Raw genomic sequence first — 25357 nt, 5'->3', positions numbered from 1 at the left:
TCCTAACGTGCCTTGCCAATTCAGTGGCAGGGCCTGGGGCCATCAGTGGAGTGAGAGACTTCCCAGCGCCCGCTGTTCGTATTCCTGCCAGTTGCATCCCGGTACTGTGCCACGCTAGCCGGGCTACTGGCCACGCTGCAGCCCCGAGCCCGCGGGGTGCTTGGGGCAGGTGGGTACCTGCAGCCCCTGCCTGGTTTCACTTCTCTGACAGCAGAGGGGACAGCTGGGGGCTTAGAGGATGCTTAGAGGATGCCCTGGTCCTAGCGCACCTGACAGCCGTCCCACCAAGCCTTCATCCTCCCAAACTACCTTTCGCCTCACTCTGCATCACATATAATTTTTAAACAGCATTGCAGTGGCTTTTCTTGCAAGTCACCTTTTGGTCCTGTAAATTAATTCAGCGTGACTTGTCTATTTTAGAAGCACCCGATGGTTTGCCCGGTGCGCCTCGGTCAGTGCGGTGCGGACAGTAGGATGGCGGTGCCCGGCAGTGGGATGTGGGAGGGCAGGGTGCCTGGCCATCCCAGAGCCAGACTCATTAGTTCACAGTTGCTGAAAATAGGCTGTGCCACCTGGGATTTCCTGGGGAAACAGCCCATCCTAACACAGACCCACAGCGGTTTCGCTTTTAGGGAGATGGTTTCCTCATTGCAGCTGTCTTGAAAGCTTTGTGAGGTGCTCAGGCTTCATCATTTTCGTGTATGTGTTTGTTTTAAAAAGCCATGTACAGAAATCATACCTGCTAACCAGAACAGGGTAGAAGTTACCTTACGTAGTCTTTGCAGTATTTAAAGCCATCACTTACAGAGCAGGCAAACATTAGAAAGAGCTGTGTACACTTAAACTCCAGAAGAAGCAGTATATGAAGGAGAAATTTTGTTGTGTTTGTTGTTTACGTTAGTAAAGTAATTCTCCCTGTCTTGGCAATTAACTTTGAGCAATAAGCCAATGGAAAGCTTCTAAAAGGCTCTGCAGGAGGATAATGATTACTTAATCCTGTCTAAGGAGATTTTAATGGAAATAATATGAAATCATATTATGTTTCAAATTATTCCTTAAGGACAAGACAAAACTCACGGAACTCCCCAGCAAAGATTATTTGATTTCAGGCAACATTGGATTATGTCTTTAAAACTCCTCTTCCATCTGTTTTCTAGCATATGATGTTCCATCTCTTTCAAAGTCTCCTGTAACACGTTGCCCCAGTAAGATTTTTAATCAGTGGAAAAATAATGTATCTCTTTGCCGCTTGGTTCCTTTCCAAACAGGAGGACTTCCAAATTGACTCTGGCATCCTACACAGCTTGAAACACCCTCATGTGGTATAAATGAAGTATTGAATAGCTCGCTGTTGTCAAACAGAGGACTCGCAGATGCCAGGGCTCGCTTAAAGAAACAACAAAGGTGAGAGAGAGAAGCAGGTAATGCATTGATACGAACCAACCCCGGGGCTATGAGTGGGGGACAGAAAAAGGAGGGGAAGTCAATATTACAAAGGGTCTATTGTATGACAGATGTCTAAGTATTAGCAGTGGACTTGGGAAATGCAAAAGGTGCTGCCATAGCCATGGTTTTTTTCTGAGTTGGCTTACGATGGGAAATGAACACTGCTGTTTGGTCCACTGCACTTGAAGAAGTGGTGTTTTAAATGCAGTGACATCTGCAGAGCTTTGTGATGGAGTGTGTCCTGACGGTTTTAAATGTTAAATAATTCCATTACAGTTGGGGTACAAATGGTAATGAACAGCTTGGAAGAGTCTGAGTATACTTACATGTAATGTTGAGCAATTAGTTTCTCTCTGTGAGAGTGAACCCTGCAGTTCTCTTCTCATCAGTAGCAGAGTGACCTTTAAAATATGCGGATGATACAAAAGCCGTTTCAATAACTTATTTGATCTACTGTCCACTGATAAATTGCATGTAAAGATTTGGAATTTACATGGCACAGTGGATTTTGGACTGAAATAGAAGATTTTGAAAACATTAACTGAAAGCTTTTCAACAATAGCAATGTGCCCTGTTGAATAATGGGACGTGTTACTAGGGTATTCAACGTGGTAAGCAGGAGGCTAAGCTTCCTGTAGCACTTGGTGTTATCGACTTGTTTTCAGTTGCTTTAAAGCGCTTTTAAAAGAAGTGCATTACTCTGGCTTTATATTCCATAGATGGCAGCCCAAGAACCACATGTTAAAATTGAAATAAAATACATTTGTATGTTTGGAATTGACTAACAGTGAAAACCATGTGCCTCTTGGTGCTTAAATAGCATCAGCCTGATCCGTACAGCTAATCTTTTTACTGTGGGTTTGAAAATAGGAGGGTTAGGGGTGTGGGAATGGGATTTGAGCTGCTGGATTGTCTGGGCTGCCCATGACATTGGCTTGTACTCTGCACCGAGGCACAAGGGAATAGCTGAGCTCCATCAGTAAATCCACATAAGGCATAAATATGGCTATACAATCTGTGGGGAAAAATGGATGGTAAAGTTTTAGTCAGGCCATCATCCCTGCTGAATGCAATTCATATGTGAATGTTCCAGCCACATGGAAAAATATAACCATCTACTAATCTTGCTATAGAATTAAAAAAAATGTCGATAGCATGACCTTTTTCCTGCCTGCTTAGGCATTCATTTTGAAGTGGAGCATTTGAATGGTCTCAAGAGAGAAGACCCTAGATAATTTGTGGGTTTAGTCTGCGGAAAATAAAATTGCATTATTAATGCACATTTGTTCCCTCTGGCCATCACAATTAATGTTCATCATTGCAGGGTTTTGTACCGATTACAGAACAAAATTGCAGAGTTTTGTGGAGATGGAAAGAGGTTGAGGTTTTGGAGAAGGGAACAGGCAATTTAACGCTCCTCTAGAAAAGCACAGGAAGGATTTTTGGACCTCAAGAAAGTTCTGCTAGCAGTTACTGCTGGCAAGTATCTGTGCGTCGCCTCTGACGCTCACAGCTGAAGTCTCTCACCCTGCAGTGCTGTATGGATGCATCTCCTCCTTCCCTCATCATTCTGTTTTGAGCTGTTGGCATCCCTCACAGTCCAAATATCCTTTGCAGCTTGGAGATCTAGAAACCGTCTTAACCGCAACAGCCAAAGCGTACTCATGCTGCACATCACGGCCTGGGGATGCTGAGAGTAGCTGTGAACACATGAGAAAGTCGCTGTGCTGCGGTGACACTGAAGTACCTCGATGCTGTCACATGCTCCAATACTATTAAAAAGTAATGGCAAAGGGTCAGAGACTTTTGGGAGGCAGTGAAAAGGCATGGGTTTGGGACTCTCTCTGCTTCCAGCTTTAGGCCCCCTCTTTTCTAGCTGATCTGATGGCAGAAGTCTGCTAAGACCTGCTCTCATGGTAGAGGCGATTAGACTCCTTTTCCCATACCAGAGCACACATTACCTGTTCCCCTTCACATTCTGCCATCTGTCACACACACTCCATCTTATTTATGTCATTTGAAAGGTACGAAATGCAGGATGGGGCCTGGCAATGACACCGAGAGTGCCACATCAGCAGTCAGCCTTAATAGTTTTGGCTCTGGACTACAGCTTCAGTGTTTACTGTTTCACAGACCACAATGAAGTACTGCCCCAAAGACACAAAGATGTCCTCGAGAACATAGCAGCCTCACTACCCCTGTCCTGCAAAGCTTTCCCATCCTGGAAAGCTACACTGAAACAGCCGTGGTTGCCAGGCACACTCAGGGAGTTCACACATGCTGGTTTGCTGGGTGGTCCCAAGCTGCGATGGTGGAGAGAGAGTGAAGTAAGGTAAAACAGTCATTTAAAGGAGATAAACCTGTAAGGATGCAGACTGAAGCTCCCATATAGCAATCTTTCAGGTGAAGATATAAATTTAATTACAAGAGAATACATATATATGGGATAGCAAGGCCTGATCTCTCATACGTCAGAGGCAAGTGTCCAGGCAGTCTTAATGGGAACTGGGAGATGGGCTGCAGGACAGTTAATTGCATGCCAAACCTGCCTGCCATGTTCCTCCTTGAGTGCAAGAAGTCCTAGGTCAGGAGTGTTTTGTGAAAACCTGTCATGGAAATTGCACTGTTTTTAAGATTGTTCAATATCAAAGCTCTAACATCAAAATGTCTTTGCTTCCTTCAAAAGGAAAATGTAGATTTATGGAAGGAGATAGATTCTGCTTGTATTAGGTAAAAATACATAGTTAACATATAGGTATTTACAGATACATTGTTTATATGTATAGTTCAATTAGCATATATTAACGAAAGCACTCTGTGAATAACGTGCAAACTTTAATACACCAAATGAAAAACACCTGCTAATTTAAAAAATCCTTACAAACAAAACAGAGGACTTCTGAAATACGTAGCCTTGGTATTTGGTATTCCCCCTCTAGTAATTTGACAGTGAAAAATTCTCTTTCAGAACAATGTCTGGGGTTTTTTTTCTCTAGCATATGATGGAGTAGACCTGTGTTGTATACCTACCTGGTTGTCTCTCTCTGTACTGCATGAAGAGTACGAAAGTAATATGTTTGTACATATTCGTAATAAGCAGGTAAGAGAAGTTGCTCATAAAAGCATTATCCTTCAAAGGTATGTAATAACACAAGGGAGAAAAAATGTATCTTAGAGGATCCATTTTGCATATCAAAGCAAATCCAGAAATTGTTGTCAACAAAATACTTTACCTGACAGCTAAATGCAGCGTAAGGCAGAGTGGGAGAGTGCCAGGGAAAGGGAGCTGCTGGAAGAGCAGGCGGAAGGGATTGAGCCTGCCCTGTCTTGCTCCTTAGATCTTCTGCAGCCGTCTTGACTCTTGTCAGGTGTGGTGCATAAATTGCCAGAGCTAATATGCTTTACTAACCAGTCAACATCGCAAAACTGCGGCGTTGGCCCCGTGTGCTGGGGGCAGCTTCCCTGGCAGCACAGCAGAGCGCACAGCAGAGCCCCAGCCCACCGCCGCGTTACCCGGTGTACGCGGGGTGGGGTGCGAGGGCCCGCACACACACACACACGCTGGGGCCACCACGTCCCCAGCAGCACATCACACCCAGCACGGAGGCAGAAATCCGCGGGTACGCGCACGGCCTGGCGCTGGTGCCCCGGCGGAGGGAGCGCCAGCGCTCGGCGCACCGCGAGGGCTGGTGCCCAGGGCCCCGCGCCACGCACCTCCGGCGGGCGGGCACGCAGGCCCCGCGGCGGGCACGTCCCCGCTCCCAGACGGCGCTCCACGCTCCCCTGCCCCTCACGGACGCTATGCCGGTTCCACCGGTCGGGGGAGGCAGGGACAGGGCCGGTGCCGACCGCTCCACGGCCCCCGCAGCGGCCGGGCCGGGCCCCCTCCCTCACAGCCACAGTGAGGCTGCCGCCGCGGGGCGGGGCGAACAGCGGGCAGCCAATGGCTGGCCTCCGGGCCGCCGCGACGGCTGCGCACCTGCTATATAAAGGGGGCGGGCGGGTGCAGCGCGCCCTGACCCGCCGGCCGCGGCCCAGGCCCCGGCCCGGCCCCCCTGCCCGGGCTGGGGATGAGGCCGTCGCCGGCCGGCAGGGAGGGCGGCCGGCGGCGGCGGCGAGCCGCGGGGGTTATGGCGGAGAGCAATGCAGACTGGATGGGCTCGCTGCCGGCGGCGTTGCGTACCTACCCGCTCTCCAACCTGGCCATACCGGGTAGGGCGGGGGCCGGGGCCTGGCCTCGGCGGGGAGGCCCGTGTGGTGGCGGGGCCTGGCGCTGAGGGGCGGCGGTGGCGGGATGCGGCCCCGTCTGTGTCCCGTCGTCCCCCGTCCCCCCCCACCGTCAGCCGGGTGCTTACAGGTGCTGGGGCTGTAGCGGCGGGCTGGGCCCTCAGGTGTTTGCCCGGGCTGGGGGGGGAGGGGGGCGGGTTCGGCTTGAGCCATAGCAGCCCTGCGGGGGACCCGTGTTCGGGGCCTGGGCGCCTGTCAGGGAGTAACAGTGGGCGGGAGAGAGGGCTTAATCTTCCGTAAATGTAACTGGGAGCTAGTAACCGCTTGACCTGCATGATTTCATTGGCTTTAAGAAAGGTAGCTGTGATCTCTGGAGGCCTTCTGTTAAGGTTGCTCAGGTTGCTTAAGCAAAGCTTGTTTATGTTTGTCCTAAGAACTGGAGGTTCCTCAAATTCAAATGTCTTTTATAGTAGAACCTGTGTATGGCTTGTCGGGGGAAAGGTACAGCATCTTTATGAAATAACCCAATGTATGATCTTACAGTGAAGGCACTAAGATACTGTAATTACTTACAAATTTTTCCCCCTTTCTAGCTAAAATTAATAAAACTAATGCACAGGTCCTGCACAGAGCTTCTAATTTAAGAACTTGGTAAGGGTAAGTGTCATTGCTTCTGGTTTGCAGATAGATAAACTGACAGATGGTGAAGACAGCAGATGACTCTAAACTTAGGGAAAGTCAGCCTGTTCCTTTGTAAATCGCAAAAAAAATCTAGTATTGCTTGTAGGTGTCAATAGGATTTCAGGGGCAACTACTGTAGGAGCCCATTCTGACACTGGATGTTAGACTCCGGTCTTCAGTGATACAGGCTTGATTTTCATGGTAGTGCCTTAGCTTGTCAAAACCCTTTGAGGATGTGTTATATAGAGAATGTGTGGAGACACTTCCCCAGAAACAGAGTAAATTCTCTTATTACTTGAACAGCTGAAAAACAAAGTTGAACACAGAAGGGAGGTTTGGTGTTCATATAAAATTCAAGCAGTTGCAGATTTTAGAAATGCTGGCAAAGAAATCCTCCTCTGTTTCACTGAACAGTAGTAAATCAACTATTTATTGCTGTAGCAACAAGGGGTGGGTGACACGCCCCTTAAGGGCTGTGAAATTTTGCAGAATGTTGTGATGTAGGTTGCATTAGGTACATTACCACTGGCCATCATTAAAAATAATAATCGCACAACCAGTACTGTAGCAGAGAAACAAAGGAAGTTTGTTGTTTCCGTAGTGCCATGCTGCTTTTCAAATGAGTAGTGTTTCATGAGAATGGGTTTTCTGAAAGTGCTTGCAGTGTATGTTTATTTGTGGTCAAAGTTGGTGTATTTCCCCACCCCTTTCCTGCATGCATGTTATGCAGCCTGCAAGCAGGGAAAAAGACATGTGGGGTAGATGTTTTGGGGCATTTTTTTATTATATTTTAGTCCAATGATTATCTTGCTGAAGTGGACTTTTGGTGTGCTCCTTGACAAAGCAGCCTTTTTGGAGCCAAGGTGGTGCTGCTAGCAGTGTGCGAGGAAAGGGTTGTACAAAACAGGTTGCAGTTCAGGTGTCAGTTCACAGATACTGAATAGCAATGAAGGCCAATGCTGTCATCAAAAGAGATGAAATGTAGGCTTCAGGACAAATGAGAAGCATTTTTGTCTGTGCTTAATACCTGTGTGCACATATGACAGGTGTGGCCTGCTTTTTTCCATGTCTCTGCATGCATTTGTGTTGTGTGCTGGAGCGATGGACTCAACTGTTTTCTGTTTCTCAGACATTTTTTTTTTGTTTTCCACTTGTTCTTTGTAGGAGCAGAGATGTAACTGTAGGAGTTAAAACAAGTTTTAAGGCTTCAACTTAAAATGAAGTCAACTTGGTATTTGGCAGTCTCATTGCAAAAGACTCCTCTCATGATATTGCACAGCAAACATCATCTCTTTTCCTTGGACAAGAACACTATATTGGTTCAGCATTTTGCCTAGATTTTTTTCAATAGAAACAACAGAAGCTCAAACTTTACAACTTCTACAACTGATTGTAGCCAAGCTTTGGAGGGTGACCCTGTATTTTTCGGGGTCTCTCTCTCCATTTTGAGCACAGAGTTAAACCAACATGTAAACATCAAACTAGTGTACTTCATGAAATACCCACCTGAAACATCTTAAAATGTCATCAACTTACATGCCTACAATATAGTCAACAAAATTAACCACCTTCAACAAATACTGACCTTGTGTGAAACTGTTGAGCTTTTTCTCTTAATTATACTCCAGACTAATCCTCTTTGAGTGTGGGTTTAAAAATGAACTCTTAAAACACTTCAGTTGGGAACGTGACCCTTGGCAGAGTATTGTGTAGTAGTAGTTTAATCTCAAGCTGGTTTACTTTAAATGATTTAATGAAATAATGTATGACTGTGACACTTTGGTTGTCTCTTGATCTGCATCTGTTTTCTTATTTCCCCCCTGAGAAATGCAACACAAGAAAAAGCTGCTGAGCTCTCCCTGGTCTGCTTTCGAAGTAAATCAGTTATTTAAAGAATTCGCTGGAGAAGCCTGATCTGTTTTTTGCTTGTACTTGCATACTGATAATTCACAGCATTGTGGCATGTCCAATTTGTACTGTTTCATTTTATCTACTTTCCTAAATTTCTGCAGTATCATAACTAACTAGGTACTAGAGTCTGAGAAATATCTCTACTTCTGAAGATGCGGCACCACTTTCCAGTTTCTTCAGGCCTCTGCATGAATACTTACATTAGGATGGGTGAAATGCTTTTTTTGTCTCAAGATCTAGTTTCTAAGATCACGATAAGCTTGTCCCTGTTGTTTTGAGACAGCAAAGCAAGCTAGCAGATGTTTGCGTATTGTTTTATCAGTCCAACCTCCAAGGTGCTGGATGAATGTGATGAGCAGAGGCAGTTCTGTTTTCCTTTGGGCCTTGGTAATAATGTGTTTACTTAATCCTGTGAGGGCTATTCTATTTTTTAATAATACAAGCCATGGTGTAAGGGATACTACAGTTTTTAATCAAATTGTATCCCTAGACTGGGTCCCTGTTCTGGTCAGGATGGTTAGCTGTGAGTTTTTCCCCAGCGCTGATATTCTTTGTCTTCTGGGAGAAATTTATAATCACTTAGTTAAGGATCTACTGCTTCTTGCAGGAGCACCTGCAATACTTATGGGTGCCCTTTCATAGTGTAAGCAAGCTAATGAAATGCTGCTGTCCCCTGCATTCCCTCTTGTACTCCTGCAAGTATCAATGAGCATGTTCAGTGGTGGAAAGTTTTTCTGTGTTGTTGATGGTTTAGAAGATGTTTTTTTCTTTATGGAGAAGTGGTTCCTATCAGAAAAGCTTCCTGAAACAACCCTTCATGGGATTGGGCAAACACCAGGGTGGGTGCTGGAGTGTGTGGATGTCCTGAGGGAACATGGAGGTTAACCTGGTGTGTTGTGGTGCTGCAGATACTCGTAGGAAAGAACAATCGGTTGAATGGCTGTGTTAAGAAACACAGGTGATGATATTTTCTTGCATGTAGCTTTGGTGAAACACCTGCTATTATTAAAAATGAAGCTTTGTTGGGGAACAGTAAATTTGAATCTGAACTAAGTTCAGTTTGACTTGGAATCACTGGAGAAGAGAGCTGAAAAATAGAAAATTTGGAAAAATTAAAATGCTTTACTTTGGCACTTAAAAGGTGACTCTTGTAAAAAAGCATACACCAATGCTTTTGTCTTAGAGGATAATTTTTTTTTTAAATATAAATGTTCATGCTGTAGATCAAATCTTGTACATTTAAGGCTAAGAAATCTAAAGTGGCTTTTTTTGCCACCAAAAGTTCATTTTTTCAGGTGCTGATACACCTGGAGCTGAATGTCAGGCTAGGTAGGATGCTGTGCTGCTGTGGAATGTGCGGGCAGGGCAGCCTGCCCCTCTGGGGTGAGGTGGGGTAGCTCTTCAGTCGTGGCTTCTGCTGGTGCACAGAGCATTTTCTGTCTCCTGGTGATCCCAGATGGTGCGTTAGCTCTCCCTCCGCAAGTACGTGGAGGGATGGCCAGGTTCTCATTTTGAAGCAATGCAGGGCGATTGGAGCTTGGAGCTGTTCCTGCCTGCATCAGGCTGGACAGTTGGTGGGGAGCTGCCTGTGGGGTGCTGGGTTGTAGGTAGCTAGAGCTGATGGAAAAGAAGAGTTTTACAGTTCCAGAAGCATTTTTTAAGAGAAAAATCATATTGGCTCAAATATGGCTAAAATAAGATCATACTGGAGAGTTGAAATGATTGTTTAAAAGTCTTTAATTTGACTGTTCACTGATCTGAGGAGCTATGTGTCCCTGGCCTTCTAAACTTGTAAATTTTTGTCTTCTGCTGCAAACTACAGCACTAGTCAATCTGCTCAATTCACCCTCTGTAACACGCACTCTCTTAATTAACTTTCTAACCAACTTCTAATTGAATAACTTTCCATCTTTTGTTCATGGTACTGTCAGTATGACTGTGGCCAAAACTTTCAGTAGTATAACATGCCACTGTTTCTGCCCTTCTCTGAGAAGATCACCCCAAAAGCCTGAGGCAGAAGCCTAATGGTTTTCAGCTAAGTGATCAAAGTCCTATGAAATGATCAGCCCTGGGAAACAAAGCTTTACAAATACAGCTAGTAAGCAGTCTTAATGAGGAGCAGCCCTACCAGCTAAGCCTGTAGTTAAGCCTAAAGGGGGGATACAGAGCACGGAGGGTTGAGTTTTCTGTGATGACAAGCGGCTGTGGATGAGTGCATTGTGCTGTAGCGTGACTGCTGGGTGCTTGCTGTGCTCATGTGTTGGGCATGTGGGGAACACCGGGAGCTGGAGGGACCCTGGGTATCTCCTGTGCATCTCCCCACCCTGGGCTCCAGCCAGCTCTGCTGTTCTGACAGTCTTGACTGTTCACCAAAAGCTCTATGGGCTTGTTTGTCTTTTAGTTGGCCAAGCAGAACTGAAGTGGTTTTTCAAAGAAGCAGCAGTCCTGTCCAGTTAAGAACTGGCTACTAGGATCTTACTAATTTGGTATATTTTTCCCCTTTTTGCTTGCATGACCCTGAGGCAAGCTGCTGAGCTTGCTGATGCTGTGGTTTTGTTATTCCTTTGTTTGTGAGCTGGTGTGCACTATGGATGTGCCTTCTGAGAGGGGAAGCAGTGGTGAGCTTGAGGTTGCATCCTCCTTCCAAACAGTTCTCCTCTGGAGTCCTAATGAAAAGGATCATTGAGTCAGCTAAACTGGCCATCTGTTGGGTTAAAGCTCAAAGGGAGGAAATGTATAAAGTTAATGTTCTGATTCACCGAGCTCTATTTTCCTTCCCAGTTTAACTGGCGTCTACTGATCAATGAGGCAGTAACCATTAGAAGAAAACACTGCATTAAGTATGGCAGCATTGGATATGATTTGTAAATGTAGAATTTTCAGGATGAATTTTTCCTGAAAGGACAAGTTATTTTACTACCTTGGTGGTCTGTTTGATTGTAGCAGCAAATCTCAGTTCTTACAGAGAGGCTGTTAAACTATCTGGACAGCTATACTGATGAGAACACCTAATGGAGGTTGTTCCGCTCTTCCTAAGTAACACGATATTCCCTTTGTATGTCCTTACGTGAGGAAAACTGCTGTGACCAACACTGGATCTATGCAGAAGTTCCACTGGAAAGCCAGCCTTAGATTTTAGATGATAGTGGACCTTTTAAAAAGGGAAATCCTGTTTAGCCAAAACCAAATTGTTCTTGAAAGGCCACAATTTTATTCAGTTTGTTTATGAAGATCTTGACTATTTTTTTTAATTGGGAAAAACTTTCTTCCTTTTTTATTAAAAACTGTGCCCTAGAGAGTGACTTGCCTGCTTGGTGAATGAGTGCAGGAAACGCTAAAGTTCTACTTCAAACAGAGAAAAACAATCATAATGATACAAATGGTTCTGTCTCCTGTTTTGTGTGAACATTCCAGTTTGCCTTCTCTTCCAGAAAGGATGTAAAAAGAGGGAAAAGTACTGTGTAATGAAAACAAGAAAACATTCCCTTAGAGCCTTCTCGGAAAAGAATGAGCAATTGGTCCACACATTTCTGGTAGTCACAGAAGAGGAATATAGGGTTGTAAACAGAAGGGGTTTTACTTTGAGCGGGTGGATCCATCCGGACTTTGAAATAGTAAAGTACTGCCACTTTCTGCTTTCCCAGTGCAGGCAGCTGAAGCTGCTGATAAATGGGAAGCAATTGCTACAGCAGAAAAAACCAAACCCTTACTGGCAATAACAGATTTCTCCTGGCTGGAAGGAAAAGCCAACTACCATGTGATACGGTCTGATGCTGTTCTTAAGTAGACTGTTCTCCCTTTCTATTTGTACCCCTTCTATTGCACCCCCCCCTCCACCTCTCGCCCTGAAAGGGGCAGTGGGGGAAGTCAGGGTAATTCTTTGGTAGGGAGAAGAGGTTTTCCTAAGAGGATTTGGTGTGCGCTAGGCTTTGTGCTCCCTAATGAGGCTGCATTAAGAATACCTAAAGGAGTCTTTTAAGATTCTACTAAAATACAAATACTTATCTCAATAGTTTTAGATAATTAGTTATCAATAGGATGTTTATTATTTCTGCCTTTCCTCCTTTTGATGGGCAAGTTGATATGAACTATTTCATTTGCTTTTCATTAGTGAAGAGCTTTAAAGATGTTAATCTTTTGATTAGAAAATCTGGATTGCTAATGACCCTGGATGACCTCAGGATTCAATCCTGAGGACTTCTGGGATTTGAGAGGCACTTTTGTTCATCCCATATTTTTCTCATTTCTGGCACACACAGGACATTTGGTTTAGAAGAACATTTGCGAGCTAGCACTTGCATCCCGTGTTTTTTGGAACTTGATTACTGTGCTTCTAGATGTCTTTGCTTAGCAAGCATTACATAGCTGTCATGTGTGGTGTTTTGTAATATATGGGGAATGTATTTTGTCTAGTGAGCAAAGCTTGCTTTAAGAAGTTTGGCATCGCTATAGCTGGGGTGATTCTTTGTCCATAAATGACCCTTTAATGCTTTTAGGGGGTTGGTACAGCATGTTGACCTTGCTTCTTATGAATATTTAACATCATGTAGGAGGCTTTCTTGCACTCTTTCATCACATTAATATTCCACTGACCTGAAGACCAAACCAAATTACTCCAATCTAGTTAAAATTGCTGGCAGTGCACTCCTCTGCCCTTCTGCTTTCATTTAGTGTTTCTTGGTTAGCCAGACTTTTGCAGAAAGTGTCTTTAACTGCTACTTCAGGCTAGTCCACAGCCTTGCAACCAGGGAGACTAGCAATAGGCTAGAAAACATGCTTGTATCCAAAGAAACCACAGGAATTCTTGTCTTGTTTTCAAGTAATTGGCAGTGCACAAGCATCTTCTATGTTGGAAGATGCTCCGTGCTTTTCATGCCATCTAGTCATATTTTTAACACCTTATGAAGGTAAATGTCCAAGTTTGCTAAAGGACACCAGGATTGGTGAGGTGATGCTCATTCCATTCCAATTCCTCCACTGCAACTGTATATGCCAAAAGTGCTGATGTGGGAACAAAAGATAATACAGCATGATATAGTTAGTAATTGTTGAAATTCAAGGCTTAATAACATTCTGTTGATGAGTGTCATTTGTTTGAGCTACACCATAGGTTAATCTGACTATCTATGACTAAGTAACATGACAAATAGGCACTCTGGAAAGTTAGACTTTGCTGCAGATGTGATGACAAAAGGCTGCTTTTCTAACAATTAGCACAAAGGCTTCAACAAAAAAAGACATCCTGAACAGTGAAATACAATCTATGTAACAGACAAATTGAATTGTGAAGTGATATGTTTAAGATACAATTAACCTGGGAAATTAGTGAAAGGAGGAGAAAAAGAGGTTTAAAGATACGAATAAAAATCAGCAGTTGCACTTACTGGGATAAAATGAAGAGGATTATCAATCACTTTAACAATCTGGTGTCTGAAAGATACCTCTTTAATACTGTTCTAACCATACTATAGGCTTTGATAGTTAAATATCTGTGCATTTGATGGGATGACTGCTGTCCTTGAAGCTTCTGGTCCTTGTCAGATGAAAGGCATGAAGCAGCCATTGTTACTTTTAAGACCTGCCAGCTGATTAGCAGTCCCCTGGTTTTTTTCTTTGACTGTGCAAACTTTCATGCTTAAATTTAATGTTTGATGGAATGTTTGTTGAAAGCAATTGGCAAATCATCTCTTTGTTTTATTTGCTGTACCTAGCTTGGTTTAAGGGAGGGCTGAGTGCCAGACTGATGCCATGTCACTGGAGCAACTCTGAAAGGTTTGCAGTCTGAATGCTAATCTGGTCTCCTGTACAGTGACTCAATAAGTGTGCTGCATGTGCAACAACATGCCCTTGAGGCAGTTCAGACTGGGGTTCTGGCCTCTGTTCCCCTAAAGGCCAATGGAAGCAGTTCCATGGCTTTTCTGTGCCTTCTGATTTCTCGGTCTGTAAGATGGAGGTTTTAAATACCTAGGTTTGTTCATTGCTTTGTTTGCAACAGGTTTAAGGAATGGATTTATTGAATGAATATAGAGTGTTGTTTGTATTTAGCATGTCAGGTATCATCTGAAATGTCTTGCTGACAGGACTTTTTGAGGGTTTTTCTTGTTTCCTGAGAAAAGTGGTCAGTATAATTTGGGAAGATGCATGCCATTTGGGTGGCAGGGAACACAGACCATGAAGGATTTCTTACATATGCAGAAGGCTTTTTTGTGTGTATTGGTATGAGAGTTTTGTGATGCTTGGTCTGTTCAGGAGCTGCCAGCCCCCTGGCTGTTACTGTACAGTGTTAGAGCATCTGAGTGTCTTCAGATGTTCTTGTGTTTTAGACATGAGTTGCGAACATCGTTAGCAGCTCTTGTGCTGAGCTAACAAAATGAGCTGGTCTGCTTCATGCTTCTGGTGCAGGCTGTCCCTTGCCTTTAATTTGTAGAGCTGGTTGGGTTTAGGTTATGCTTTTTCAAAAAGAAATCATGCTGTATCAGCAAGCAGCCTGGCTCCTGTTGTAGCTGCAGAATGGCTAGGCCTTTCATGGAGTTTAAGGGTAGAGCAAAGGAGAACAGGGATTATTTTGACATCATGATGTGATCAGTTTAGCATGTAGCTTAATTTCACAGCTAAGCTATATTAAAAGTCAGTGGCTGAGCTGGTAGCATAACACAACAATCTTAAATTAAAGAAGGGCCTGGTGGATGACGTGGGGCCTCACCCAGCTCTTTACTCCTCAGCCCAGCAAGTATCCAGTGTTGTTGATTCAGGTTTTCAGTTTGCTTTTTTCTCTTACCAGCATAAAAATATTCTGGGTCCAGGTTTGGCCTTGGTGTTTCTCACAGTTGGTGGCTGGCCTTCTGTAAATGACCACTGAATCCAATTGAATTTCTACTGTGTCTTTCCAGCTTCGGTATTGATGTTCCCCTGTGCTCCTTAGGAGGTGGTCTTCTACCAACTGTGGAAAGGAGAGCTTGTTTTTTACATGTTCCAGTTCATGTTCTGCTTGGTTATATTTAGGTGTACATGTTGAGTTAGTTGTAAATGAGAAGGTCAATTTCCTGGGCTTTTAAGCAGAGCCACAAGACAGGAATTCTAAGGAACTTTTCTAACTATGGAAGAATGTCACATACAGTTTAGTTTGTTCAAACAGCAGCTGTCCTGCTAATGAGTGTAGTTCTTAAAGTATGCATTGAGAGAGTTGCAGTGTGCTTGTCTTGTTTTCCCTGTCGTTTCTTTCTAGAGCTAGAAATAGAATTTGGCTTGTGATAGTGGAAGGAAAAATCAGTTATTGTATCATTAAATGTGTGGCAATCTGCAAAGGAAAGGCTTTTGTAGCTGTAAAGTATGTGATTAGGCTTAGGAAAACAAGCTGTTTCTTGGCTCAGATTTGCTTAGACAACTCGAGTTGACATATATTTAATGCCAGATAAAATTGTCATTCCTTTGTAAATCAGATTTCAGTGATGCTGTCTGAGGGAGCATAATGGTGTGAGTGACTTTGGTAGACAGCTCTCTAGAGGATGCTGCACAGTCTTAGTTAAAATGAAGATAAAATACTACTTATGGCCTTATTCTAGCATGTTAAACACTTTTCTCAGTGACCTAAATAGAGGAGGAAGTCAAAACGGATAGAACTGAGAGCTTAAACCCAAACAAACACCCACACAAAGAAAAGCAAAAAGCCCCATGACTTCTTTGTGCTAAGTGACTTGTTCAGAGGCAGAAGACAAGCCCCTGGTGATTGAGGTCTTCTTTCCAAATATTGAGGAAGCTTGAAAGGCTCATTCTGCTGTATGGGGAGGTGTATGAAACTCAAACATCTGTGAGCTGCAGCTTGGGGTATGAGTCAGGCCTTACATGGCTGCTTCTGAAATGTCTTCACTAGATGTTTGATCCTGTATTTTGTTTGGGGTTGCACGTTTGGAGGTAGGAAAAAATCCAGGTGTCACTTCAAAAATGACAGTTACTTTTGGTGTAGCTTACTGTGATGGGTACTAAGTAGCTTCTTAAGATGACATCTTTTAAGAACACCTCTTTTACATGTCACTTATTTCTAGAAAACTGGATGGAAAGCCTCATAAGAGGCAAACTTCGAAGACTGGAGAATTCATGGATGGTTGATCAGAACTAGTTTGTGTTCATTTATACATCCGAAAACTAACCTTTACAGTGGTTCTTCAGTACTTTTGAACTAGTTGAAATTCCTGAGAGAGTGCGTTTAAGGTTGTTGTGCACTGATGTTTGGTTTGCATGCAGTCTGTTCTTCCATCTGGATTTAAAAATCCTGACAGGATAATCTAATTGAGATCGTAATCTTGTTTAGAGCTGGGACCTTGCGTCACAGGAAATGCATCAGTCTCCAAGTGGGTGCCAGTACACAAATAAAAGGTTTGGGTGAAGGAGGCTGTGGATGCCTCAAATGATGTCTTAAAATTGGAAATGACAAATTAGAGTTTAACAGAGTTGTGGACTGAGAGCAGGAAATTCTAGAGAAGTACAGTCCTGGGTGCAGGGATAAGAAACCTGTGGCATGCAAGAAGGGAAAATGCAAATGACAGCAGCATGGTGCAGGGTCACTGTACCCCAGGGCAGCTGGAAAAAGAGTTGCTTGTGGTGACTAGGGCGAAGATGCTTTCCCTGCACTTCAGCAAGTGGGTGGGATTGGGCTTGATGGGGAAACTTACTTGCTGTCTTGAAGGAAAAATGGGAGTGGGACTGTTTGAGCTCCTGTAGTGTTTTTTTCTCCTGGCTGGGGCTTCACAGGGAAATCATGCCTGGAGCAGCTGCACCTTCTTGGCAAGAATGCTGGTGCCTGGTGTAAATGATTAGAAACTCCTGGTAAACCTCAGTCTGTGGCAAATCGGCTTCTGCCTGTCTTTGCACTGTACCAGAGCAGGATAAAACTGAGATACACTGGCCTATTACTCTTTGTTCTGATACTCTTTTATCCAAGCTAGGGATATTTAATTGACTCTGAAGCTGTTCCTTTGAAGGAGGTTTATTTCTCAGTTCTTCTATTTAGTATTGAATTTTCAGTTGGAGGTTTTTTCTAGTAAACTCAAATTTTATACTGGAAATGCAGTTTCTCTGCCAAGATACAGGTTGTATTACAGGAGCTTTGTCAGACCTGCATTGTTTTGGCAGGGACTGATGGTTTTGATTGGGGATGTCTTTTTTTTTTTGTTCAAAGGCACTGCCAGGCAAAGGATGCATTTGTGAACTTGGTAGTAACAAGCATGCTACACAGCAACTGGTGGTGTCCTCGATTGTTCCACCTCCAATTTGAGCCAGCTGTTGCTTACTATTTGAACTACTAATCGTTTATTTAAACATCTTGGGGATGAAGTGAGATGTACTGGTAAGCCATGTGCATGTCCAAATACCTCTGTCCATCACATGAGTAAGATACCTGTTCAAAGTGTATTAGGTCCTGGTTGGATTTACCAGGTAGAATGGAAATAGAGCCTCAGATTCTTTCAGTGAAGCTGGAGTCTCAGACCAAATCAGTGATGTACCAGGCTCTGGGAAAGCATCAGAGGTAGATTAATAGTTTGTAAATTAAGGAAGGTTAGCAGGAAGCTTCCCTTTACTGTTGGTGCTTGTCTTACAGTCATTGTTTCCAGAGCGCATGGAAATTGCAAGCTTACGCAAGCAAACAGTTCAGACAGAACCTTAAGCATAGCTCTTGTAGAGTTAGGGAAAACTGAGGTGTAAAGGGTAGTCTGAAAGAAGAGCTATGCTCAAGTGTGAGTCTGCGACCCTGTCATGTGTGTAGAACTCTTCAGTTTGTAGGAGACATGGGTATATGTGTTTTGGAGGAGGCTGTTTTCTCAAATGAAGTATTCTTCTCTCTTGTTTCCAGGCTCACATGATTCTTTCAGCTACTGGGTTGATGAAAAATCTCCTGTGGGACCAGACCAAGCTACAGCTATCAAACGTTTGGCCAGAATTTCTTTGGTTAAAAAGATCATGAAGAAATGGTCAGTGACTCAAAATCTGACTTTCAAAGAGCAGTTGGAAGGTGGGATCCGCTACTTTGATCTTCGTGTATCTTCCAAACCTGGGGAAATAGGACAAGAGATCTACTTCATACATGGCTTGTTTGGCATCAAAGTATGGGATGGGCTGAAGGAGATTAACACCTTTCTTGAGCAGCACCCCAAGGAAGTAATCTTCTTGGATTTCAATCACTTCTATGCAATGGATGACAGCCATCACCACTTCCTGATCAACAGGATCCAGTCAGCTTTTGGATCCAAACTTTGTTCTGTTGAATGTGTAGAATATGTGACGTTACAGTACATGTGGAAGAATAAACATCAGGTAAGGAAAGGATGGGTAATGCTTTTCAAGCCCAAAGGTTAGATTTAAACAGAGAAGCTGTTTGTGGTTCCCACTCAGAGTATTGGACCGGTGGTGCTGCTGGTGGTCAGTTTAAAGCCTGCTTGGGCCTCCTTTGTGTGTATGTTTTCCTCTGTTTATTGCAGCTATGTACTCCCTCCATCCAAGGTGTGGCTAGGCTGTGTCCCTCTCCCAAGCATGTATCTTAAATAAATGATAGTGGCCTCGGGGCCTTGTGCTTCTTACAGAAGGCTTTCTCTTCTGGAAGTTCTCTCTGGAAGAACATGTTGTGCTGACTTATGTTGGTGAGGACTTGATAAACTCTTGTCTCTTTGGCCAGTGTGAGGCATGTAAACTTTAACATGACTGAGGTGTGGCACAATTTCTTAGCTCCTTTGCAGCCATCCAAACTTAGTGGCAAGATTAAATGCCTCTTGCCTGTGGCAGCTGCTCCCATGTGTACATACAGAGAACAGGGTTTCAGCAACAGCACGTAATTCTTAAACTGTAAAGTACATGAGGCTTTAAGGATTTCCTCTGAACATCAGCTGTCAGTGCTAGGGTCCAGAATGAACCATTTGTAAGTTTGGGTGTTAATCAAGAATTGCATTATCATGCTGTCCTCCTATAGGCAATCCCCTTACAAGGCGTAAAATGTTGACTTTCAATTACCAGAAGATTTTGCTGACAGCAAGACTTTGGCATCTCGTGCAGTAAGTGAGGGTGGAATGCCGCTATGCCAGTCAGCCCAGTATGCTCTAGCCACTCAATGGGAGTTCCACAGAATATGGCAGGGCTGCTAAAACCCTTAACTTCAACTACAGCTGTAATAGTCTCTGACAGTGCTTTGAAATGCTTTTGAGCCGAAGTCTTTGGATGACATTTCAGTATACTCCTGGCAACTTCATCATTTTAAACTGATGACCCCTAAAGCAATCCTGTCCTCATAGCTAACTAGAATGATCTCAATCTTCTTTGGCAATAGTGCAGCAATTTTACTGACACATGTGACTCCAGAGCAGCAGCTCTTTGCAGGGTTTACTTTTCACTGCTATCTAGCTGCAGCAGCACCACATAAGCATAAACCAGTGCAACATGCTGTTCAGATATAAATAACCTAGTTGTGAATTTTATTTTCTCATTTTTCTTTGTTCTGTTAGGTTCTCATATTCTACCACTACCCTGTGTATCAGGAATACTCCTTCCTGTGGCCAGGTAATAAAATGCCAGCGCCATGGGCTAATACAACCAATGTGCACAAACTGATACAGTTCCTGGAGACCACTCTTGAGGAACGAAGTCGTTATGGAACATTTCATGTTTCTCAAGCAATTCTCACACCTCGAGTGAGAACTATTGCACGCCATCTAATTCGTGGTCTGAAGAACACACTTGTTCATAGGTAAGGACTTGTTTTGATGTCTCAGTTCTTTATTTACTATATTTCATGTTGAAAGAGGCACTAAGTGAGTAAGAAACTATGAAATACTTGCTTAGAAAATAAGACTTGATGACAGCATGTAGTTTTGCCTCATTACTCTTGCTTGTGAGATATTTACAGTCTTTAAAATAAAGAGGTTTTGAACATAATAAAGTAACAGGGTATATATGTAACGAAGTGTTTCCTGGTAATTGGAGCTCTTTCTGAATGTGATGTGATTTCATAAAACATGGGCTGGACCTGTTTCAAGCTGATAATTCCTTCCAAATTGGCTGAACTTGAATGGTGAGGGGGGATCTTGTACTGTAGAGGAAAACTGCCTATTTGTGGGCTCAGTTTTGCGTTTGTCCGTACAAATCTGTCTCAGTAATTTCAGTAATGGCCAAAGATGTATGACCTGGGGCAGCATTTAATTTTGGGTGGGTTTTACCAAAAATTAGATGAACAATTTGACTTTTTTATACCACTAACTGTTGTATAACAAATTTGTCCATGAGTAAGGTCATTAAAGGGGGATTTGTTTTGAGTTGCACAGAATGCCAGTGATTTTTACTTGCTTCAGTAATGTTGATGGCAAGACCAGAGTAAGTTCCATGTGGCTCTATTTTATGGCATTATCACCTTGTAGCCTGTTGACTAAAAATTGCCACAACTCTTAACAGTCCTGGTGCAATCTGGTCTCCTGGTTCATCTTAATATTGCCTGTTTTGATGTCACTAACAGATTTATCTTGCCATAATTCTGTTGAATTATAAATTACACTTTTATGGGGGGCTGCAGCTGGTCTAATTTGATCAGCAACTGAGCTTAATATTAGGGAGTGGGATAAACACACATCTGCAGCAGCTGGGTGGTATAGAAGTAATTATGGTAAGATTATTTTAAAGCCAAAGTGTAACTTTTTAGAAAGGGTTCTAAAGAAATGGCAAGTGTTGTGCCTTTTGCAGTTGAAAACGTTGCTGATGGCAGGCAGGAAATTCCAGGTGGAAGTATAAATCGCGGAGTTCTCAGCCCTCCTTCCAGTTCACAGACCTTGATCTGGCCCAAGGTCAGTAGCTCCGGGTGATGCTTGCCCCGGTGCGCTCGGGTCCCTCCGCTGCGCCGCGCCTGCGGGGCCGGCAGGCGGCAGTAGGGGGCGCTGCGGGGCTGTGACGGGGCTGCCCCTGCGGCTCACCGGTGTTGAAAGGGAAACTCAAGCTGAATTTCTGGCTTCAAAACTCGTAAAGGATCATCGAATCTCATGGAAGGGGTGAGCAGTTTTGTTTCAAGGGGCTCCTGACACAGATCTGGGCTGGAAGCTGCTGGAATCCTCTTTGCTCCAGCCCTTTCCCTCAGCCCCATCCTCACTGCTTGTTTGAAAGTAAACATAAAATGTAAACATAAACCAAACATAAACTAGATGCTGCTGTTTGCTAAAGCATGATTGCTCATACACATTTACACATGCAAGCTGATTTGTATGTGTAAGTCTCTTTGCAGTTCTGTGTAATGTCTGCCGCCTTATATGGTAATTTTGTCCTGAATGTGAATGAATATTTAAGTGTTCTTGAGCTCTTGCTAAAGGAGAAATGTACAACGGTCATACTTTGCTGGTTGAAGTCTGTGTCCCTTGACAGGGACAGTAATTATGCCTTCACTCAAGTTCTCTCTTTTTGTTCTTGATGAGATTATTTTTTTCCTAGAACAGCAGCTGTGGTGTCATTTTAGGTTTTCTGTTTTTTCTTCCCCATCCTGTTAGCTAATTCACTTGCCTACCATCTTCTTGTGTAATTTTGTATGCATATTATGGCACTAATTTAAATAATTCTAACATACTTAGTCATTTCTCCAACTGCACTGAAAACCTTGGTGTTTGCATGCTTGAGTGCAAAAACTTGTGCAGACTCTTAGCTTGCACTCTGTCCAAGAAATTACTTGGAAATTCTACTGTGGGGAGAAATTTCAACTCCATTTCACTCAATTCCTGACACACCTCACCTTTCTCTGGTTAGTGATGTATGGTGGGATGCTCAACCTCTGCAGAGCTGAGGGCTCAGTTCAGGGTTTGTTTTCCCTGATCCCATTGCTCTGAGTCGGTCTGGAGGCTGGAAGGAGTTTGGTAGTGCAGTGTGCTGCACCCCACAAATTCTTTCCTGCCCACCCTAAGGCAGAGGGGCAGGGGAGCATCTGGGGCCAGATACAGCCCTCCTTTGTGCTACACTGAAGTCTGCTGTGAAATTAAGCTTTCGGTTCAACAAACCAGAATGGAGGAAACTGTAGTAGTGCAGCATTAAATTCTGAAGCACAGTCTGCCCGGTGAATACAGAGTTCACAAATGTTTTGTATGCATGGTAGTTTAGCATGATGACTGACCAATTGTTCTATTTGATAGTGATACTGAGAAATTAGAGACAAAAACTCTGGAATACGTGGTTTGGAGTGTTAGAAAGCAGGCATTCTTTATTTTCAGCACCAGATGCACCAGGGATGAGTTCCACCCAGCATGCATACCAGCTTGTTCATTGTTTATCTTGATATGGCTGATCTATATGGATTAATGACATTTCTGAGAAACTATTAGCATATTCATTACAGTTCCATGAAGTACTTATTATATCTACACTTGCACTACACATGTGTGGTCTAATGGGTTGGGGGTCATCTGGTGGTTGTTGGGGGCATCTTCACTCTTCTTAGTCTTCCTCTCTTCACAGCCTTCTCTTCTTCTGGCCATGTTTCAGCACTCTTGGCTCATGTCTTGGGTTTGGACTGGTTTTTAGCAGAGGAGCTAAACCGTACAATGCAGCGTTCTACTAGTAGCTGAACTACATAATACAGCGTTGTACAGCTCTGCAGTGTCATGGATATGTAGTTGCAACATTCAGAGTTAAGCATACCGGTAAAATTCTTCTGGTACCAGGAGCTAATTGCCAAGTGCAATATGAAGTGCTCTTCTCATCAGCCAGTTGCATTTTTGGGTGCAGTCAGGACCTGATCACAAATATGAGAACATTTGTAACTGTTACATTTGAAATAAGCAGGACATGTATAGAGAAGACTTCTAAAATGTTCACTTTGTATTTCAATTTCTTTAGGAACCTGCCCATGATTTTGAATTGGGTGAAAGCACAGAAGCCGGGTGTTATGGGTGTGAACATCATTACATCAGACTTCGTGGAGCTGGTTGACTTTGCTGCTACAGTTATTGCATTAAACGACCTCCTTCTAGAAGAGGATGAATCTGCAACTAAATCCTGATTGCTGTGTCCCACTTGTGCTCCTCAGCGGACATCTTCAGACTATGCTAAATGTTTTGTTGAAGTGAAATCTATTGTAGTCTGTTTATTTAAAAAAAAACTTTTCTGGAGGAAACTTGGTTAACCATCACGTACAGGCAGGTCCCTTCTCCCAGTGCTGTCTGAGTGCTGCTGTGTGTCTGTCTGTGGCTACGTGTTGGACTTAAGTTATGCACACATCTGCTGCAGTCTGGTGCGGTGTGTGCCTGCCAGCAAGGGGCTGGGCTGGCCTCCGCAGCAGATGTACCCGATTACGGTGCGTGTCTCCCCGGTGACTGGACCCCCAGTGCCCTTGTGTGTGCATCCTGCTTGTTTCTCGACACCAGGGCCTGAACCAAGGATCGCTGCTGCTCCCTCAGCAGCAGTGTGACCAGGCTGGCTGAGAAGGTATTGTTCATGGGCCACCTCGGGCATAGCTGGGCTCAGCTGGAGGCCGCTGCTGTATTCATTACCCTGTTTTAGACACTACCTCTGAGCTACTTGAAGAAACAATATTACCATTGTTCAGGGGAAAACTTACACTGTGTTGAATATATGAACTGTCCTTTGGGCCCGAGAGGCAAAGGCTTGGCACACTGCCTCTTTGGACTCCAAACTTCTTCTGGACCTCTTTATTTTACTGTAACATATTTATTGCAGCCATGTTTATAAGTGTGTTTCTTTTGGCATTAATATCGACAATATTTCAGTCCTCAAATCACGAGGATTATAACTCAAGTCTGAACTCCTGTTGAGACCTTTAGGAAACCACAACACAACCTTTCTCTTCCGCTTGCTGGTCATGTGTTTTTTCCATCCATCGAGTTTTCTTTGGGGAATGACACTGATGGCCTTTCTCTGGAAGGAGTAGGGCTAAGTGGGAGTTTGCATGGATGTGAAGGACTGGAGCTGACAGGGATTGCTCAAAACCAAAATATGACACTGATTTGCAATGTGACAGCAAATTCCAAAATTGGACCCAAAAGTTGTGTTTGTAGTCAGAGCCACAGCTATGGGGGAGAAACTTCCCCAGCCTGCACCCACTTGTGACAAAGCAAGCAAGTCACACAAGCAGAGCCACTCATCAGTGCTGCTCCTTTCTGTTGTCATACTCATTTGTGTGTTGATTCACAAAAAAAACATGACCGTGTGTGCTTGAGCCAGTGCAAGTCACACTGGTACTTGTCAGCACTTAATTGACTAGCTGATAGCAGTCCTGCAGTTTGATTTATCTTTTGTTTAAAAAAAAAAAACAACCATGAGTGACTGATTAGCAGATACTTGTCTGCTTTAGTCATATTCCTAAAGCAACTGTTGGTGCACTACTGAACTCAGTGATTATGATTTTTGTATTAATCTCTAAACTATTCATAATAGAATGGATTGTCTTTATAGGTATTTTATTCAAAAGAAAAGTGAGTCTCCAGATCTGTTATTTTTGTTACTGTATTCTATGTCTACCATTCTGGTCTGACAGCTCAGAAAAATCTAAAACGTCTTTGCTTGCTTGTCATAAACTCTGAACTCAGGACAAATTTATCTAGAAGATCTACAAACCTTCCAGGTGAACCTTGGCCGAGTTCTGAGCAGACTGCAACCTGATTTATCTGCTTGTTGCATGATTTTCATTAGGGTTCTTCCAAATTTTAACTGAAACTTTTTGTAAGGGAATTGTGGGTGAGGGGGTGCCTTGTCTCAAGCTGTGCTTCTCCATTCCTTTTGTTTCGGTGATGGGGGGAAATTGCAAAAATTAGGTGTTGGGAACTAAAGCTCAAATTTCTAGTTTAAACTTGCTTTGAAAACCCTGGCAGAAGGTTTTTATTTTCAGGGTTTTTTTTCTTGTCGATGAAACTGTTGGAACCTGTTTTGAGCAGTGATATTTTGTTTGCAAAGTTATTTAAAACACCTGGATTTTCCTGAGCTGAGTTTTGTTGACCTCCTCTTCTCAGTCCCAGCTGAAACTCCGTGATAGTGTTAAATGTATGGGTTTGGTTTCAGTGGTCATTTAGCTGCAAATTGTCTTAGAGCTCAGAAGAACTCATTTGAATGTTGATGAGGCAGAAGTGATAGG

The 25357-nt window shown here is 43.5% G+C and overlaps 1 protein-coding gene across 1 annotated transcript; it reads left to right on the top strand.

The window, feature by feature from the left end:
• Positions 1-5471: 5471 nt before the first annotated feature.
• PLCXD2 (phosphatidylinositol specific phospholipase C X domain containing 2) lies at positions 5472-24529 on the top strand. The gene is made up of 4 exons (XM_037378187.1): positions 5472-5658; positions 18113-18573; positions 19752-19993; positions 23107-24529. Exons 1-4 carry the CDS (start codon positions 5517-5519, stop codon positions 23267-23269), a joined length of 1008 nt encoding a protein of 335 aa, XP_037234084.1. The 5' UTR covers positions 5472-5516; the 3' UTR covers positions 23270-24529.
• Positions 24530-25357: the final 828 nt, after the last annotated feature.

This window comes from Falco rusticolus, chromosome 2 (genome assembly GCF_015220075.1).
Source record: "Falco rusticolus isolate bFalRus1 chromosome 2, bFalRus1.pri, whole genome shotgun sequence".
In the NCBI taxonomy this organism is placed as follows: Eukaryota; Metazoa; Chordata; class Aves; order Falconiformes; family Falconidae; genus Falco; species Falco rusticolus.
This window is presented reverse-complemented; position numbering and strand designations above follow the sequence as displayed.

Coding starts and splice junctions, on each gene's coding strand:
- PLCXD2 (XM_037378187.1), top strand. CDS start 5,517: ATGAGGCCGTCGCCGGCCGGCAGGGAGGGCGGCCGGCGGCGGCGGCGA. Junction 18,574..19,751: donor TGTGGAAGAATAAACATCAG/GTAAGGAAAGGA, acceptor TTGTTCTGTTAG/GTTCTCATATTCTACCACTA. Junction 19,994..23,106: donor AAGAACACACTTGTTCATAG/GTAAGGACTTGT, acceptor CAATTTCTTTAG/GAACCTGCCCATGATTTTGA.